The sequence below is a fragment of the Ailuropoda melanoleuca genome, chromosome 7 (assembly GCF_002007445.2).
Source record: "Ailuropoda melanoleuca isolate Jingjing chromosome 7, ASM200744v2, whole genome shotgun sequence".
In the NCBI taxonomy this organism is placed as follows: domain Eukaryota; kingdom Metazoa; phylum Chordata; class Mammalia; order Carnivora; family Ursidae; genus Ailuropoda; species Ailuropoda melanoleuca.
Genome location: NC_048224.1, coordinates 39936891 through 39954617, shown reverse-complemented (window position 1 = coordinate 39954617; position 17727 = coordinate 39936891). Strand labels below are relative to the sequence as shown.

General features: G+C 38.9%; 1 protein-coding gene across 6 annotated transcripts in view; it reads right to left on the bottom strand.

Annotated features, from left to right (window-relative positions):
• Nucleotides 1-51: 51 nt before the first annotated feature.
• HSDL2 (hydroxysteroid dehydrogenase like 2) overlaps nucleotides 52-17727 on the bottom strand; it is a 75375-nt gene continuing 57699 nt past the window's right edge. For 5 of the 6 annotated variants that reach the window (XM_034664292.1, XM_034664293.1, XM_034664294.1 and 2 more), the window contains 3 exons: nucleotides 15100-15249; nucleotides 11643-11771; nucleotides 52-809 (listed from right to left, as the gene is read on the bottom strand). In XM_034664292.1, the coding sequence (XP_034520183.1) occupies nucleotides 697-809; nucleotides 11643-11771; nucleotides 15100-15249 (392 nt within the window). In that variant the 3' untranslated portion in view covers nucleotides 52-696. Of the gene's footprint in view, nucleotides 810-11008; nucleotides 11564-11642; nucleotides 11772-15099; nucleotides 15250-17727 lie in introns of those variants that run through there. The other variant, XM_034664296.1, reaches the window with a different exon arrangement.

Sequence of the window (17727 nt, the reverse complement as noted above, 5' to 3'; positions counted from 1 at the left end):
ACAACCATCTACTCTGACGTTCTCTTTAAAACACTGTGACCGAGTGCATCCTTCTGGGGAGAAATTGTTTTATTTTAAGATATTTTTACACATTTAACAAGAGGATAATACTGAATTACATTAGCGGAATTACATTAATAATAGGTAACTTACACCTGGAAAGCTAGTTAGAATGAAAAACCATCTTTGTTTCGTTAGTCTTCACAAACAGTATTAGGGCAGCTTATGTGATTTCTGTGAAAATGGGTTGTAGAAGATCTTCCTTAAAACAAGTATATAAAAATCTAAAATACCATTAAGATTTCATTAGCATAAATCCCAAACCGAAAAATTTAAAACAGACTAACCACCTTTTGTAAGGGAAGAAGTGTTGAAAAGAGCTAATTTTACTGCTTGAACATGATTAGTTGCTCATCATACCTTTCCCACAGTGAATGAAATCTAGCTCTCAGACGGCAAAACTCACAAAATTCGATAGGCAGACTGTCTTACAATTCCACTTAATGAAGCTTATGTTTGATTAGCTAGCTGTTTTAATTACAATTTCAAGTCTTATAGATACAGAAATTCTATTTTTTCCAGAACAAACTTGCATATCCTTATAATACAAAAGGGAAAAAAACAAACAGATTTTAACTGTTGATCTCTTTTACTTTTTGAGCTTAGTGATTGACATTTTTTTTTTTTCCTTTTCCTTCACAGCCTGGCATTCATCTGATTCATTAGCTTCTCCAATCTGATTGCTAGGGTCATGTTTCCTTTAATCTTCAATTTTCCCGACATGAATGCCATTGTTGGTTTTAGTTTCCCTAAAATGAGAAAATGAGGGAAGAAAAAGCATCCATTAGTGCCCTTAGGGAGATACCACTTCAAGAACATGCATTATAAAAAGAATCTTCTTGAGTTCTATAAACCTCTGAAGCACACAGATTTCTATTCCATATATATTTTTTTTATCAGTATCTTGGGAATCCCAATTCCTAGACTTAGAAGTTAACAATATCTTATAATATGAGAGATAATGTAAAAACAAACAGCAAAAGATTATACCAAAAAGCTGAAGAGGCAACATTTATATACTAGTTACAGTACATGAAAGGATACATAGCCCTCAGATGAATTGTAGTGAACAAATACTTAAATTTCCCATCTATTATAGTTCATTAAACTTTTAGCATTTCAGGTTCAGATTCAAAAAATCAAAAGATATAAATGCATATAAGATTCTTAAGAAATTATTAAAAACATAGTGTACAGACAACAAAAGCATGTTAGCAGTATTTTAACCACAGAAATACCAGGATGTAAGACGTGAGCATTACAACAGAACTGTAGTTACAACAACATAAAAGGAACAGAAGCTCCATTGCGGGGGGACTTTATCTGCTACTCTTAATTCCAGTGCTAGTACAGGGTCAGGCACACGGTGGAATTAATGAGGAAACCGAGGCTCACAGAGGATTCTGACTTACCCAATGTCAGACGGCTTGTATATGACACATTACAATTCAAAGCCAGGTGTTTCTGATTTTTTTTTTAAGATTTTATTTATTTGAGAGAGAGGGGGAGAACATGCACACGTGAGCAGAGGATGGGCCAGAGGGTAAAGAAGAAGGAAAGACTCTCCAGCAGACTCTGTGCTGAGCATGGAGCCCAACCTGGGGCTCGATCCCATGACCTTGAGATCACGACCTGCGCTGAAATCAAGAGTGGGATGCTTAACCGACTGAGCCACCCAGGCACCCCTCATTCTTATTTATAGTTTTCTGAGCCATATGATGCCAATTTATATACAGATCATATCTCCAGCAGGTATAACATGTGTCTGGTGCATTAGTAAACTTCTACTGGGCCACACACAGATGGGCTCTTTGTAGAAAAAAAAATGTGTGGGTTAGTGTATTTATGTATGTTGAGATATTAAACACCTTTAAATTATTCTATGTAGGGGTTGTAACAAAGCATTATAGATTGCTTAGGGATAGAAAAGAATCAAGTCCAGTTCTTTAGTGAATAAACAGCTGAGCATTATTCCATGGAAATGTGATGTTAAAATACCCAAATTTACAAATAATAAACTAAGGGATAGTTTTGATTTACATAAAAAATACTGGAAAATCTTTGTTCTTTACAGGAACAGAACAGCTCCTCCAGAAACTTACAAACACTGACATCTGGATGCCCTTTGGCTGAAAAACTGGCTCCCTGTTCTGTCACCCTACAGTGAAACCCACCAGTCCACGAGCCATGGTCACACATACACAGCTTCCACCAGCTTTATGGAGACCTGCCTATAAAGATGGATGGACATCAAATGGAGACAAAAAAACAAAAACAGATAAAAGCCATTTGGCAGGAACTGAAGAAAGCTAAAACAAAGTAAACCAAAAATAAAAAATTTCACAGTTCACATCCCTATCGATAAGATATAACAGCAATGTATCAAGAACAGAACGCCAGCGAAAGGGGGAAGAAGAGAAGCACAGGAAAGAGGGAGCAACAGACGAGATGACTTAAAGGGGTAGGGGAGGAGAATGAGAGGAAGAGAGAGAAGCAGTAGAAGAATGAAATGGGATCCAGTGACTGGAAAGAGGGCAGTAAGAGAGGAAGAAACAGTGACCACAATGGTGACTCCTAGAAATTAAAAATTTGAGAGATAATATTAAAATACAATAGGCAAGAGGCACTTGCAGATCTTCTGGTCACAGAAGTCAATCTTCTCCATTGCTACCGCCCCCCTCCCACTACTGCAATAATCTCTCTCCATGTACCACTCCCGATAATACTCTTTACAAATAAAGTTTCTCCTTACTATTTAAAAATAGATAGTAGGTAAAATGAAGGTGAATCAATCTCCCCAAAGTAAAAAGGTTATATAAAGACATATGCAATAAGAGAAAGAGATGGTCAAAGATCGAATCAAAGATCAAATGTCTCCTCCAGAAAGTGGGAACTGAGAGAACTACCAAAGAAATAACATATGATACATTCCCAAGGGGCCAATCAAGTACCCAGGAAAATGAAAGAAAGAAAGAAAAAAAGACCACACCACCTTGCATCATCATGAATTTTCAAGCCACTACAGAGAAAGAGAGCATTCTGATTCCAAAGCTTTTGGAAAGGGGGGGGGGATAGATACAAAAAATTAAGAAAAACAATAGTATAAAATTCTCAATGGTAATCTTAGAAGATGAAGCAATGGCTTCATGATTCTTTTCTTTCTTCCTTTTTTTTTTTTTAAAGATTCTATTTATCTGTTTTTACTAGAGAGAGAGGGAGAGCATGTGCGCAGGGGAAGGGGCAGAAGGGGAGGCAGAGGGGAAGAAATTCCAGCAGATTCCACACTTAGCGTGGAGACCAATGTGGGGCTCAATCCCACAACCCTGAGATCATGACCTGAGCTGAAATCAAGAGTCAGACGCTTAGCTGACTGAGCCACCCAGGCTCCCCTTGGCTTTACAATTCTGAAGAAAAATGAGTCTCAACCCAGAAAGCTCTACCGAACAATGTTGTTCGTAGAATACAAGTAGTTTTAGATACTCACAAAATACTACCTCTTATGTATCCTTTCTCATAAAGCTACTGGAGAATGTGTGCCACCAAAAGAGGATGTAAACCAAGAAAGAACATGGGACACAGGAAATAAAGAGATTCAGTGCAGGAGAGGGTTAAAAATTTCTAGGATCACAGCTGTGTAGCAGGCTTAATAAGCATATCTATCTATTATTTTTTTTTTTTTTAATAGCATCAATGTGTTTACCTTTTTTTTTTAAAGATTTTATTTATTTACTTGACAGAGATAGAGACAGCCAGTGAGAGAGGGAACACAAGCAAGGGAGAGTGGGAGAGGAAGAAGCAGGCTCCCAGCGGAGGAGCCTGATGTGGCTCGATCCCATAACGCCGGGATCACGCCCTGAGCCGAAGGCAGACGCTTAACCGCGGTGCCACCCAGGCGCCCCAGCATATCTATCTATTATAACAAGACAAAGGGCTCCAGGAAAAAATCAGACCTACAGGTAACCTCACATATTTGGCAGACTGGAAAACTGATCAGAAGTTTGTGGGAAGAGTATAGGAAGATTCTGCTTAGTTTCTTTATACCTATTTTAGTGGGGGAAAAAATAGGACGATTATTTATGTCTAGGAAAAAGAAAAGTTCTCTGAGAGGAAACATAATAATAGTATACTATTCGACTCGGCAGCAAACTACACCAGAATCACCATTATTTAAAACAGAGTACTGATGTTTTTTTAAGATTTTATTAATTTATTTGACAGAGACAGACAGCGAGAGAGGGAACACAAGCAAGGTGAGTGTGAGAGGGAGAAGCAGGTTTCCCGCTGAGCAGGGAGCCCGATGCAGGGCTAGATCCCAGGACCCTGTGATCATGACCTGAGCCTAAGGCAGATGCTTAACGGCTGAGCCACCCAGGCGCCCCTAAACACAGAGTATTGATTTAAGCAAAAATGGTGATATAATTATATTGGGGGGATGGGTAAGGGGGAGGTAAAGCAAAATCAAGGTGCTAGAAGAGAACTTAAATCTCACCTACCAGCCTTTAGGTTAGTGAATCTAAACAAAACAGTGTAAGTATACATCTAACATGGAGAAATGTGATCACATTGAAAAAGGTGGAGTCACATAATGAAAGAGATACCAAAAAGACCTGAAGGTGATCACCTCTGTGCAGTGGAAGGGGGAAAGGCCAAAGAACACCTTTAAAAAATATAGACTTTGGGGCACTTAGCTGGCTCAGTTGGTGGAGTGTGTAACTCTTGATCTTGGGGTCATGAGTTCGAACCCCAGGTTGGGTATAGAGATTAAATTTTTTTAATAAAATAAAAAATAGGCACTTTAAAAATTGAGGTGAAGTTCACATGACATAAAATTAAACATTTTAAAGTGAACAATTCAGTAGCATTTACCACCACCATCGTACAACCACTACCTTTATCTAGTCCCAAAACACTTCTATCCCCCCCGCAAAAGGAAACCCTGTACACACTATACATTAACACTTCCCCTCCTTCTAGACCCTGGCAACCACCAATCAGCTTTCTGTCTCTATGAATTTACCTATTCTAATGTTTCATATGAAAGGATTCATACAATATGTCATCTTTTGTGTCAGGCTTCTTTCACTTATTAAGTTTTCAAGGTTCATCCACATTGTATGATGAATCAGTACTTCATTCTTTTTATGGCTGAATAACATTTCATTACACACACACACACACACACACACAACAATAATTTGTTTATTGATTCATCTGTTGATGGCCATCTGGATTGTTTCCAACTTTTGGCTACCGTGAATAGTGTTGCTATGAACATGCATATATTCAAACTTGAGTATTTTCTTTTGAAAATGGGAGTGGAAATGCTGGGTCATGTGGTAATTCTATATTAACTTTACCTCTATATTTATGGGTTTAACAAACCCAAACATCTATGGTCAACTGAACTTTAACAAGGTTGCCAAGACCATTCAATGGGAAAAGAACAGTCTACTTAAATGGTGCTAACTGGATATCCACATGCAAACAAATGAAGTTGGGCTTCTACTTCACATTATATACAAATATTAGCTCAAAATGGGTCAGAGACCTAAATGTGAGAGCTAAATCTAAAAACCATCAAAAAAGGGGCACCAGGCTGGCTCAGTCAGAAGAGCATGCAACTTCTGATTGCAGGGTTCATTCAAGCTCCCTGTTGGGCATAGAGATTATTTTAAAAAATAAAATCTTAAAAAAATAAAAATAGGGGCACCTGGGTAGTGCAGTCAGTTAAATGTCAGACTCTTGGTTTTGGTTCAGGTCGTGACTTTGGGGTTGTAAATCGAGCCCCATGTTGGGTTCATGCTCTGCACAGAGTCTGCTCGAGTTTCTCTCTCCCTCTACCCCTCGCCGCTGTGTTTTCTAAAATAAATAAGTCTTTAAAAATATAAATTAAAAATAAAAACCCTCTGGGGTACCTCAGTAGTTCAGTTGGTTAAGTGTCTGACCCTTGATTTTGACTCAGGTCACGATCTCAGGGTTGTAAGACTGAGTCCCACATCAGGCTCTGCACTGGGTGTGGATTCTGCTTATGATTCTCTCTCGGGGCCCCTGGGTGGCTCAGTCAGTTAAGCGGCTGCCTTCGGCTCAGGTCATGATCTTGGGTCCTGGAATCAAGCTCTGCCTTGGGCTCCCTGCTCAGCAGGGAGTCTGCTTTGCCCTCTGCCCCTCTTTTTCCACTCATGCTCTCTCTCTCTAATAAATAAAATCTTAAAAAAAAAAGATTCTCTCTCTTCCTCTCCCTCTGCTCCCCCACTCTCTCTCTAAAAAAAACAAAACAAAAAAACAAAACCTCAAAAAAAAGTGAATCGCAAATCTTTTTCACAAAGATTCTTAGATATGACAATGGAAGCACAAGCAACAAAAGAAAAAAAAACTACAAACTGACTTCATCAAAATTTAAAACCTTTGAGTTTCAAACTGTATCAAAAAAGTGAAAAGATAACCCAAAAAACTAAGCGAACATATCTGCAAATAATACACTTCATAAAGGATATCCTTCTTTATATCTGGAATATATAAAGAATTCTTAAAACTCAGTAAAAAAAAAAAAGAAAAAAAAAAGACAACCCAATTAAAATGTGCAAAGGACCCAAACAGACGTTTCTTCAAGGAAGATGTACATGTAACCAATAAGCCATGAAAAAATGCTGAACACTTCGTTAGTCATTAGGAAAATGCAAATCAAAACCACAATGCTGTATCACTTCACACCCACTAGGATGGCTATTAAAACAAAACAAAAATAAGGAGTGCTGGTAAAGCCAAGAATACAAAGGAACAGAAACCTTCATACACTGCTAGTAGGATTGTCAATGGTACAGCTGCTGTGGAAAAGTCTAGCAGTTCTTCAAGAGTTAAACATAGATTTACCACATGACCCACCAAAACAAAAGAAATGAAAACATAAGTCCACTATTCTGTTCAGATGACAGTCCAGAAAAGGGAAATCTATAGAGACAAAAAGTAGATCAGTGGTTGCTTAGAGCTGAAGACAGGTGGATGGGGGATATGGGGCTCACAGCTAATGGGTACGGGGTTTCTTTTTGAGGTGATGAAAACATTATAGAAACAACTGTGGTGCTGGATGCAAACATCTGTGAATATGCTAAGAACTATTTAACTGTACACTTAAAATGGATGAACTGTACGGCATGTGAATTATTCCTCAATAAGCTGTTAAAAAAATAAAAGCTACTGTTACATATAACAATAAATTGAATTAATAATTAAAAATTTTCCTACAAAAAATCCCAGGCCCAAATGGCTTCACTGGTTTTTCAAAGGATATAAAATCAATACACAAAAATTAACTGTATTTATGTATACTAGGAACAGATCATTCAAAAATAAAATTAAAGACAATAATTCCATTCACAATAGCATAAAAAATGAAATACTCAGGGGAAGAAGCACAAACCATAAAAGAAGAATTGCTGGATCAGACTTTATCAAATCTAAAAAACTTTTGTAACTCGAAAGACATCATTAAGAAAATGAAAAGATAAGTCACAGACTGAGAGAAAATATTTGCAAATCACATACATTTAGAATTTATCATCTTGCAACTTAATAATAAAAAGACAAGTCAATTTAAGGATGAGCAAAAGTTTTCAACAGTTCATCAATGTAAACAGCTATTAAGCACATGAAAAGATGCTCAACATTAAGGAAATACTAATTAAAGTCACAATGAGATAGCACCCCACACTCGCTGGAACGGCTGTAGTAGCAAAGACACTGCCATTCGTGACAACATGGATGGACCTAGACCCAGAAGGACAAACACTGTGATCTCACTTACAGTGGAATCCAAAAGCACAGAGTACAATGGTTGTTGCCAGGAGTTGGGAGTAAGAGAAATGGAGAGATGTTGGTTAAAGTACAAACTTTCAGCTATAAGATGAATAATTCCTGGGGATCTAATGTACAGCATGATGACTATAGTTAATAAAACTGCATGCATATTTGAAATTTGCTAAGAGTAGATCTTAAAATGTTCTCACTACAAACATAAAAAAGGTAATTATGTGGGATGGTGAATGTGTTAATTAGCTTGATTATAGTAATTTAACAATGTATGTATGTTTTATACCTTAAATATATATAGTTTTTGTCAAGTATACCTCAATAAAGCTGTGAAAAAAAAACACTAAATAGGTTTTGGTGAAAATTTGGAGAAACTGGAAACTTCATACATTACTAATGAGAATGTAAAATCAGTGTAGCCACTTTAGCAAACGCTTTGGTAGTTTCTCAAAAAGTTATCTACTTACCATATGACCCAGCAATTCCACTCTTAGGAATCTATCTAAGAGAAATGAAAATATACGTCCACCCAAACACATGTATGACCATACAAACTCAGAGCAGCATTATTCATAATAGCCCCAAACTTGAAATAATCCAAATGTCCACCATCTGGTGAGTGGATAAGTAATATGTAGCATACCCACCCACACAGAAGAATACCATTCAGCAATACAAAGGAACTACTGATACAAGCTACAACATGAACGGGTGAATCACAAAAGCCTTATGGTAAGTGACGCCAGATACAAAAGACTACATACTGTTTGATTTCATTTACATCAACTCTCCAGAAATCTATAGGGACAGAAAGCAAACGAGTGTTTGGCCAGCTGAGGGTAAAATGGGGGATGATTACAAAGAGACATGAGAAAATTTTCTGGGGTGATGGAAATTTCTCAAACTGGATCATAAGTCATGGTTGTACAACTCTATGAATCTATGCTGGGTGGATTTTATGATATGTAAATTATACCTCAATAAAACGGTTTAAAAAAATAACTTAAAAAAATAGCTAGTAAGCACAATATCCTATGCATAGTATCTCCTCCCTATATATAAAACAGGTAATGTTGTACAATTTAGTGCCTTTCCATCTAATGCTTTACCCTACAGTGGCCTCTACTGGCCAAAAGGAGATTTTGATTAGATGATCACTAGTTGCTTCAAGTTTTTCTATTTATAAAGTATCCACTGTATAAATTAGGTCAGAAATGGCTCTGGTGGGGCGCCTGGGTGTCTCAGTTGTTAAGCATCTGCCTTCGGCTCAAGGAGTGATCCTGGGGTCCTGGGATCAAGCCCCGCATCGGGCTCCCTGCTCTGCTGGGAGCCTGCTTCTCCCTCTCCCACTCCCCCCGCTTGTGTTCCCTTTCTCGCTGGCTGTCTCTCTCATCCAATAAATAAATAAAATCTTAAAAAAAAAAAAAAAGGAATGGCTCTGGTTTCTTAAAAGAGAAACCAAACTAGGATATAGGGTCTCAATTGTGCCCCTTCCAAGGAAAGCAGATGGGATAAAGAATAGGAACAAAAGGATAAGAAGCAGCAGGAGTAAACTCACTGTTGCTATAAGAAACCTTGTAAGAATACTTTTTTTTTTTACTTATTTATCTGACTTCCCCTAGTCAATCCAGGAGCACATTCACAGAAAGATATAAATGGAATGCCCATTATTATAGGTTGATGTTACATAAATAAAATGTAAATTAAAGAAGTCATTTGACTCTTTCACCTTTGGAGGGTGGAGTAGCATAATGATTGAAAGAGCATGAGCCTAAGAGTTAGCTTGGATTCAAATTTTGGCTTCAACATTTCTTCACTGTGTGACCTTGAGTTTATTATTTAATCCATCAGTGCCTCGGTCTTCATTTTTATAAAATGGAGAAAATATTTTATCTCAAAGCATTGTCTGGAGTATTGCTTAACTCATAGTAATCATACAACGCATATTAGCTCTAATTATTGTTATTTCAGTTTAGAAACTGACAATTTTTATTTTAAATGATCTTTAAATTCAAAATATTATTTATAAAATATAAATGTTCCAACATTTACTGAGCATCTAGTATGTACAAAGCACTTTAAGTTTTATGAGGACATAGTTGTTGGAACACTAAAACACTAAAGATACTATTGAAAATGACTAAAGAGATAATTGTTAACACTGGAAGATGTTATAATGTGTGAGTGAAAAAGATTACCAAACAGAAGTAATGCTATAATCCTGTTTTTATAAGCACATGTGTATATTAATATACATTCACAGAAATATATATGCCTCTAAACCAAAACCAACTAATGGCTGATTTCTCAGTAGTGTGATAAAGTAGTATCTTTATTTTGCTTAGGGGCACTTGGGTGGCTCAGGCAGGTAGGTGGCTGACTCTTAATTTCAGCTCAGGTCATGATCTCAGGGTCCTGGGATCGAGCCCCGAGTCAGGCTTCACACTCAACGGGAAGTCTGCTTGAGATTCTCTCCCTCTGCCCCTACCCCAATTCTCGCAGTCCAAACTAAATCAATCTTAAAAAAAAAAAAAAAAAAGAAAAAAAAAAGAAAAAAAAAGGAAAAGCTGACGAGACCTCAATGATTAGTAACATACACAGACTGGCTCAGATACTATGTAGGCCATTAGCATCCTGGATTAGAACTGGAAAGAAATGAGCACCTAGCTCAGTGGGTTGGGCATCTGCCTTTGGCTCAGGTCATGATCCTGGGGTCCTGGGATCAAAGTTCCGCAGTTGGCTCCCTGCTCAGCGGAGAATCTGCTTCTCCCTCTGCCCCTCCTCCTTGCTTGTGCGCTCTCTCTCTTACTCAAAAATAAATAAATAAAATCTTTTTAAAAGAGGGGGGGCGCCTGGGTGGCTCAGTCAGTTAGGCATCTGCCTTCAGCTCAGGTCATGATCCCAGGGTCCTAGGACCAAGCCCCACATCGGGCTCTCTGCTCAGCCCAGAGCTTGCTTCTCTCCCTCCCTCTCCCTGCTGCTCCGCCTGCTATGTTCTCTCTGTCAAATAAATAAATAAGATCTTAAAAAAAATGTTTAAAAAAAAGGAATTGGAAAGCAAGATCTACAGGGCACAGGGTACACACTGTGATCTTCAATTTTCGAAGATTAAGAGAGAACAAAGAATGAATTACATTTATAGATTAAGTGAATTTTTTTTATTAGAATGTTATAATGTTTCAGTTTAGGGTGTTGTTGAGTAAGGTGATAATTACCATTTGGAACAGTGTCCTGAGAGTAGAAAATAGAAAAAAATTACCCTTAAAATTCTTTGGCACAGTTAGAGGTACATGGGCAGAACTGAAAACTATGCAGAAGTTTCCTTGGTTAGGGGTCCCACAGACAGCAGGATCCTGGGGCCATGGGAGATGGCCTCTGTTGCCTATTACAGTCGTGGCAAGATCGAAGCAGGACCTTGCTCTCAATAAATGAGGTGCAGCTGAGGTCAGCACCTCCTGTGTCCCGGGCGTTACTGGAAAGGCTGTTTAGTCCAACTAGTAGAAATAAAGTCCACCGAGGAGTCCTTTTGAACTACCTCTCTATTCCCAAGATGATCTTAGGGGCTTCTCAGTCATGCAAAAAGGAAATTCTGACTTCTACTTCCCACTTGCTGGCTGAAGAGTAAGAAGCACCTTCTGAGGACCATGTGCTCTTTAACACCATTAGCTGCTAAGCCGCCACTGCTACAAATGCAAGTCTTGATTATGTGGAAAGGAATAAAGTTAGAACCAAATTTTTCTTGAACAATCAGTAAATCAATAAAATTGAAAACTCACCTGAAAACATTTTTACAAAATCTTCAGTAGACATACTCATCACCACATCTGCCTGATCAGAGGGCTCTCCATATCCGACGTTCCCGCCTTTGCTTTTAAGATCAAGAAACCACGTTCCACCATCTTCGCCTGCACAAAATAACAAACATCTAGGGGAAAAAAATGCCAAAGAACCCCTGTTCTTCTTAAACTTATTAACTGCTACAGTTAGAATAATTTTACATGATGCTGTTTTCCAGGCTAAAACCCGCTGGCCTCTATCAAATTCAGTAAATATTTATTAAGTACTTCCGTGCCAGGCACTGGGCTAGGCTCTGAAGACCCTGCAGTAACGTGGTCCTTACACAAGATGAAGTGGGGGGTCATGTGGAGTCAGGCAAGCCCCATGGAAGGTGAGATTGAAAAGTCAGGTAAGAATTAGCCAGACGAGGAACTGAAAAAACTGTAGGAGGACTGAAGGTAGAAAGAGAATGAAGAGTAGCATGAGATGAGCTCATGAAGCAGTCCAGAGGCAGGGGGTAGTGGGCCATGTGAAATTCACTGACTTCATCCTAAGGGATAAGCCAGGAAGGAGAATGACATAAGGTTGGTATTTTAAATAGATCGCCCTAACAGCAGTGTGGAGAATATTTTGGAGAGGGATAAAGAGGATGCAAAAGGCAAGTCAGGATAGTTTGGGGGTAGACTGGGAACTTGAGGATGTGTGCCCGGCTAAGGATTGTGGCAGTGGGATTAGGGAGAAGTAGGCATATTTTAAGAGAACTTCAAAGCAGAAACACAAGACTCGGTAAATGAATATGAGGAAAACGTATGGAGCGTGCATAAGAAATGATTTGCTAGTTTTTGCTCAGGAGACCAGGTAAGTATGGATGTATTTTGTACTGAGAGAGGACTACTGAATAGAGGGGATTGAATAGGCAGTGTCTGAGGCAGGTGTTGGGAATGGTAAGCTGTTTTAGATATTTTCAGATTGAGGCATCTTTGTGACAATCAAGTGAAAATGTCAGATGAGGTCTGACTAGGCTAGAAATATAGATGCATAAGTAATCATTTCCTATGGTCATTGAAGCCATATGAGTGATTGAGGTTTCCTAGGGCAAGTCTGTAACTGACAAAGATGATTACAGACAGAGGAAGAAAGCAAGGATAGTTGTTGTCAGGGAAGCCAAGGATGGGAGTCTTTCCAGAAGGCAAGGACGGTCGGTCAGCAGCTTCAAATGCTGCAGAGTGGTGACAAGGTAAAAATGACAAAGGCCCATTGATGAGCCCACCAAGGATCTTGGTGACAGCAAGTTCAACGGAATGGAGAAATATGATACCAGAGTAGAGTTACTCTAGATGAAATGAAGTTTGGCTCTAAAAGGGAGAGGAATGGTGGTGGTAAGAAGTGGGATTAGGGGGCGTTGTTTGGATTCGAAGACGGAACAGACTTTTTTCCAAAGTGGCTGTACCAACTGGTATTCCCACCAACAGTGTAAGAGGGCTCCCCTTTTTCCACATCCTCTCCAACATTTGTTGTTTCTTGCCTTGTCAATTTTTGCCATTCTAACTGGTTTAAGGTGGTATCTCAATGTAGTTGTGATTTGAATTTCCCTGACCGCTAATGATATTGAACATTTTTTCATGTGTCTGTAAGCCATTCGTATGTCTTCTTTGGAGAACTGTTACTCAGCCATCAGAAAGGATGAATACCCACCGTTTGCATCGACATGGATGGAACTGGAAGAAATTATGCTAAGTGAAATAATTAAGCAGAGAAAGACAATTATATGGTTTCACTTATACGTAGAACATAAGGAACAGCATGGAAGACATTAGGAGTAGGAAGGGAAAAATGAAGGGGGGGGAAATCAGAGAGGGAGACAAACTATGAGAGACTATGGACTCTGGGAAACAAGCTGAGGGTTTCAGAGGGGGGTGGGGTGGGGGGATAGGCTAGCTTAATACCCGGTGATGAGTATTAAGGAGGGCACGTATTGCATGGAGCATTGGGTGTTATACGCAAACAATGAATCATGGAACACTAGATCAAAAACTAATGATGTACTGTATGGTGACTAACATAACATAACAAAATTATAAATAAATAAATAAATAAAAATTAAAAAAAAAAAAAAAGAAAGACGGAATAGACTTTGAGAATGTTAAATTATCACCAGACAGCAGGCTGCAGGATACACAGGTGAGAGAGAGGGCGTAATTAACAGCACGAAATCCCTGAGGAGGCCACAGGAAATGGGACCTACAACTTTGCTACTCAAAGTGTGATCTATGGACTGCAGTCCTGTCAGAAATGCAGAATTCAGACCCTACCTGAGACATGCGGAATCAGACTCTGCATTTTAGCAGGGTCTGCATTTAGCAGGGTCCCAGATGATCAGTGTGAACATTAAAGCTTGAGATGCATAAATCTAGAGCTGAACTCTGCTCTACTGGGAAGGAAGAAAGAACGAAGCTCGTAACAGCTGATTTGATATCAGATGACAGGAAGCTGAAGCACTTTGTCTGCAAGTTTCTATTGTCTCTGTGATCTCTGGGATTATCTGCTGAAACCAGCAGGGAAGTGGTGAAGGGAGAGATGGGAGATTTGTGGAACACCGAGAAGTTTTAAAATAGTCACTGTGGAAAATGAGGCAGTAAGCTGACCACAGAAATACAGAATTCTGAGGTGCTGCTTACACCCCAGTGAAGGGCGATGATGAACTTCTCCTACAGATCCACTGGTAGTGTGATGGGTTTTCTCCGTTTCCCCCAGGAGGACCGAGCAGCTTGGATGCAACTGTGGGGCAGCCAGATAGTGTGATTCACCCAGGATACTTCTGACAGGTGATGACATAAGCACAAAAAGGCCAGGAAATTTAGGATACAGGGAAGAGAGTGATTAAAGCAATGGACCATGGGCTCTAAGGAGAACAAAGGAAGAAGAGAGGAAACAGAGGAGACAAAGGATAAAAGAACTGATAATGTCAAAGTTTGCATTCAATGGGACTGAAGTAGCTAGTTCTTAAAACTATCAGTAATATGTGTTAATACTATGCTGAGAAGAAAAAGATTGAGAAGTTTGAAAACGCTGACTACATGCAGACTGACTTGAATAATTTCAAAGATAAAAATGGCAAGGTACCGTGGCTGACGATACATTACTGTATTACACCACCTGTCATGATCCATATGCCCTCCTAAATAGGATTTTCTCTCAACTACATATGCCAAAATTTATTTAACACTGGAAGTCTATGTAATGAGATTTTATTTTACATGTTTCCATATGCACTGATCTTAACTTAAAAATACCAATCAGCAGTTATTTACTATTCTTGAATGCCTACATTCTCTGGGTAAGGGTTCTGGATACAGCCAACTATCAAGCTGATTGCTACTAGAGGCTGATTTTCTTCCAAGGGAAATATGCTACTTTATTTCACAAAAGCGCCACATTCCCAGATAGCATCCTTACCTGAGAGTTCAAACTGATAAATTGCTTGAGTGGCTTTCACAACGTCATCACTGAGAGAGTCCTTAACAATTCTAAATGTTTCTGCCACAGCTCCAGAACGTGGTTTTGGTGGTGGCTGTGACTTCTTTTCTTTCAACTCTGGAACAGCATCTGTGAAATATTATTGATACAAATTGTTTGAAAGCCTAGGCAGTGTAAGGCCACACACAGGATGAATTAATTAGCAGAAAAGACTTGCCATCAACTAGACTTGTTTGACAAAAATGACTTTAAATATATTTGGTGACATCAAAGAGCACAAATCAAACTGATGGAATAACATCCAAACACATCAGTTTTGATTATAAATGTAAATGGTTTATACTCTCCAAGTAAAAGGCTGACTCTCAGATTAGGTTAAAAAAAAAACCCAAACCACAACTAAACTATGGTGGCTTTTGTTTGTTTACTTTTAAACAGACCTAAAGACACTTTTAGGAGTAATAATTAATCACTCCTTTATCACCCCCTCTGAGCTCTAAAACCAAATGAGAAAAGAAGACACTAGAGATCAGAATATCAACCATGTGAATCAATGGACTGAACTGGAAATTATAGCTTGAATCAATAGCCAAGTAACTTCCCAATAACTTTGCCTCTAAATTAAACTTAGATTCTTCATGCCTGGATTGAACCTGCTTCCTCCCATCAGGACTCAGAAATGCCTTTGAAAGTAAAGATCATGTGAAAACCAGGGAAAACCTGCTCAGGAAGAAAGAACCTTCACAGCGGTCTAAACCACACAAAGTTGTTTCCTCTTCCAATTTCATCAGGTTGGTGGTTCCTCCCATTAGATGAAGAGGGAGGTGAGATTATCATCCTCACAAAAGCCCCCCGCCCCGGGCCTAGAAACACAAGGCCAGGGGAATGGAGGTTACAGTATTTTTAAACTTGTATCCACTGAACCCACTGGCCATAACCATTCAGCATATGATGAGCCAGGGGATCTGCAGTCCACAGGACAACTGCCATAGCATGAAGCTGTCCCTCAATACCAACCTTTATTCATCCCCCCTGGAATCACTTGTGAGTAATTTGGCAGTTGCCCCCAGAAACAAGTGAGAACAATTCATTAATTAAATTAACTCCAAGGCCAATCTGTGCCCTAGGCTGAAATTTAACTCTCCATCTATTTTCCAACTCAAATTATACCCAGCCATATTGTCCAATATAACTCACCAAAGGTTATTAAATGAAATCTAATTGACAGCATAAAGATACTCCATGGTACAACAGAAGCAATACAAAAGTATCTCAAATTTGCTAGATATAAATTACCTTCCACTACAATGATTCCAGAGACAAACAATAACAACAATAAAATCCTTCTCTTCTTACAAGTTAAAATCCAAACAGATATTAAAGCTGAAATCCTTAAGACCCAATGGAGCAAAGAAGATACACACTTTTTAAAAAACTTGTAGTTAGTTTGTTATTATTTTTAAATTCATTACAGATAGTGCATCCTTTTACTGCCTACACCCAGGACAAACAACCCTGACCGCCTTGCCCTTGGCATGGCGTTGCTTTTTACCGATGGATATAACACGTATGAACAATGACCATAAGCATACAGCTCAAAAAGTTATCAGAAGAATTGGGGGATAAGTAGACAGGGTAAAGGGGAATGAGAGATACAGTCTTCTCAGTTATGAAATGAGGAAGTCACAAGGATAACAGGTACAACATAGGGAATATAGTCAATGGTACTGTAATAAAGCTGTATGGTGGGGCGCCTGGGTGGCACAGTGGTTAAGCGTCTGCCTTCGGCTCAGGGCATGATCCCGGCGTTATGGGATCGAGCCCCCCATCAGGCTCCTCCGCTATGAGCCTGCTTCTTCCTCTCCCACTCCCCCTGCTTGTGTTCCCTCTCTCGCTGGCTGTCTCTATCTCTGTCGAATAAATAAATAAAATCTTTAAAAAAAAAATAAAGCTGTATGGTGACAGATGGTAGCTACACTTGCAATGAGCACAGCATAACATATAGAGGTGTCCAATCACTATGTTGTACATCTGAAACTAATGCAATATTCTGTGTCAACTATACTTCAATAAACTTTTAAAAAGTTATCAATAAGTGAATATACTGTGTTAGCATCACCTAGGTCAAGGAGGACGAAGTAAGAAGTCCCCCAGAAGCCTGCAGTGCCAAGGAGACCGCAGCAAAAACTTCAAAGTTTTTTATGCAAATTGCATAATTTATCACCTGGAATATTTAGGCATGGCGTGATGACTTTGCACAAGAGAATAAAACTTCAGGAGACAAAAAACAAATCAGTAGTATATTTGAAAGGTACAGTTAATAGACTACACATATGGAAGCTTTAATGAAAAAGAGCATTTCAGTAACAACAACAAAAAAAGATACATGGCTAGTAGCCCCTGTCATAGCCTCTCCTAACTTCACAACTTAAATATAAACATGTGAACAAAATAATAAACATCACCTAGATTCACAATTTATCTACTGTCAGAATCTAGGAAGAAACGTTCAGTAACCCCAAGGTAGACAGAGTCAGCCTAAGAACACAGGACTGCCTATGCTTTGCTTCATGAAAGACCTCAGAGAAAGAATAGCTCTGCTTGCCT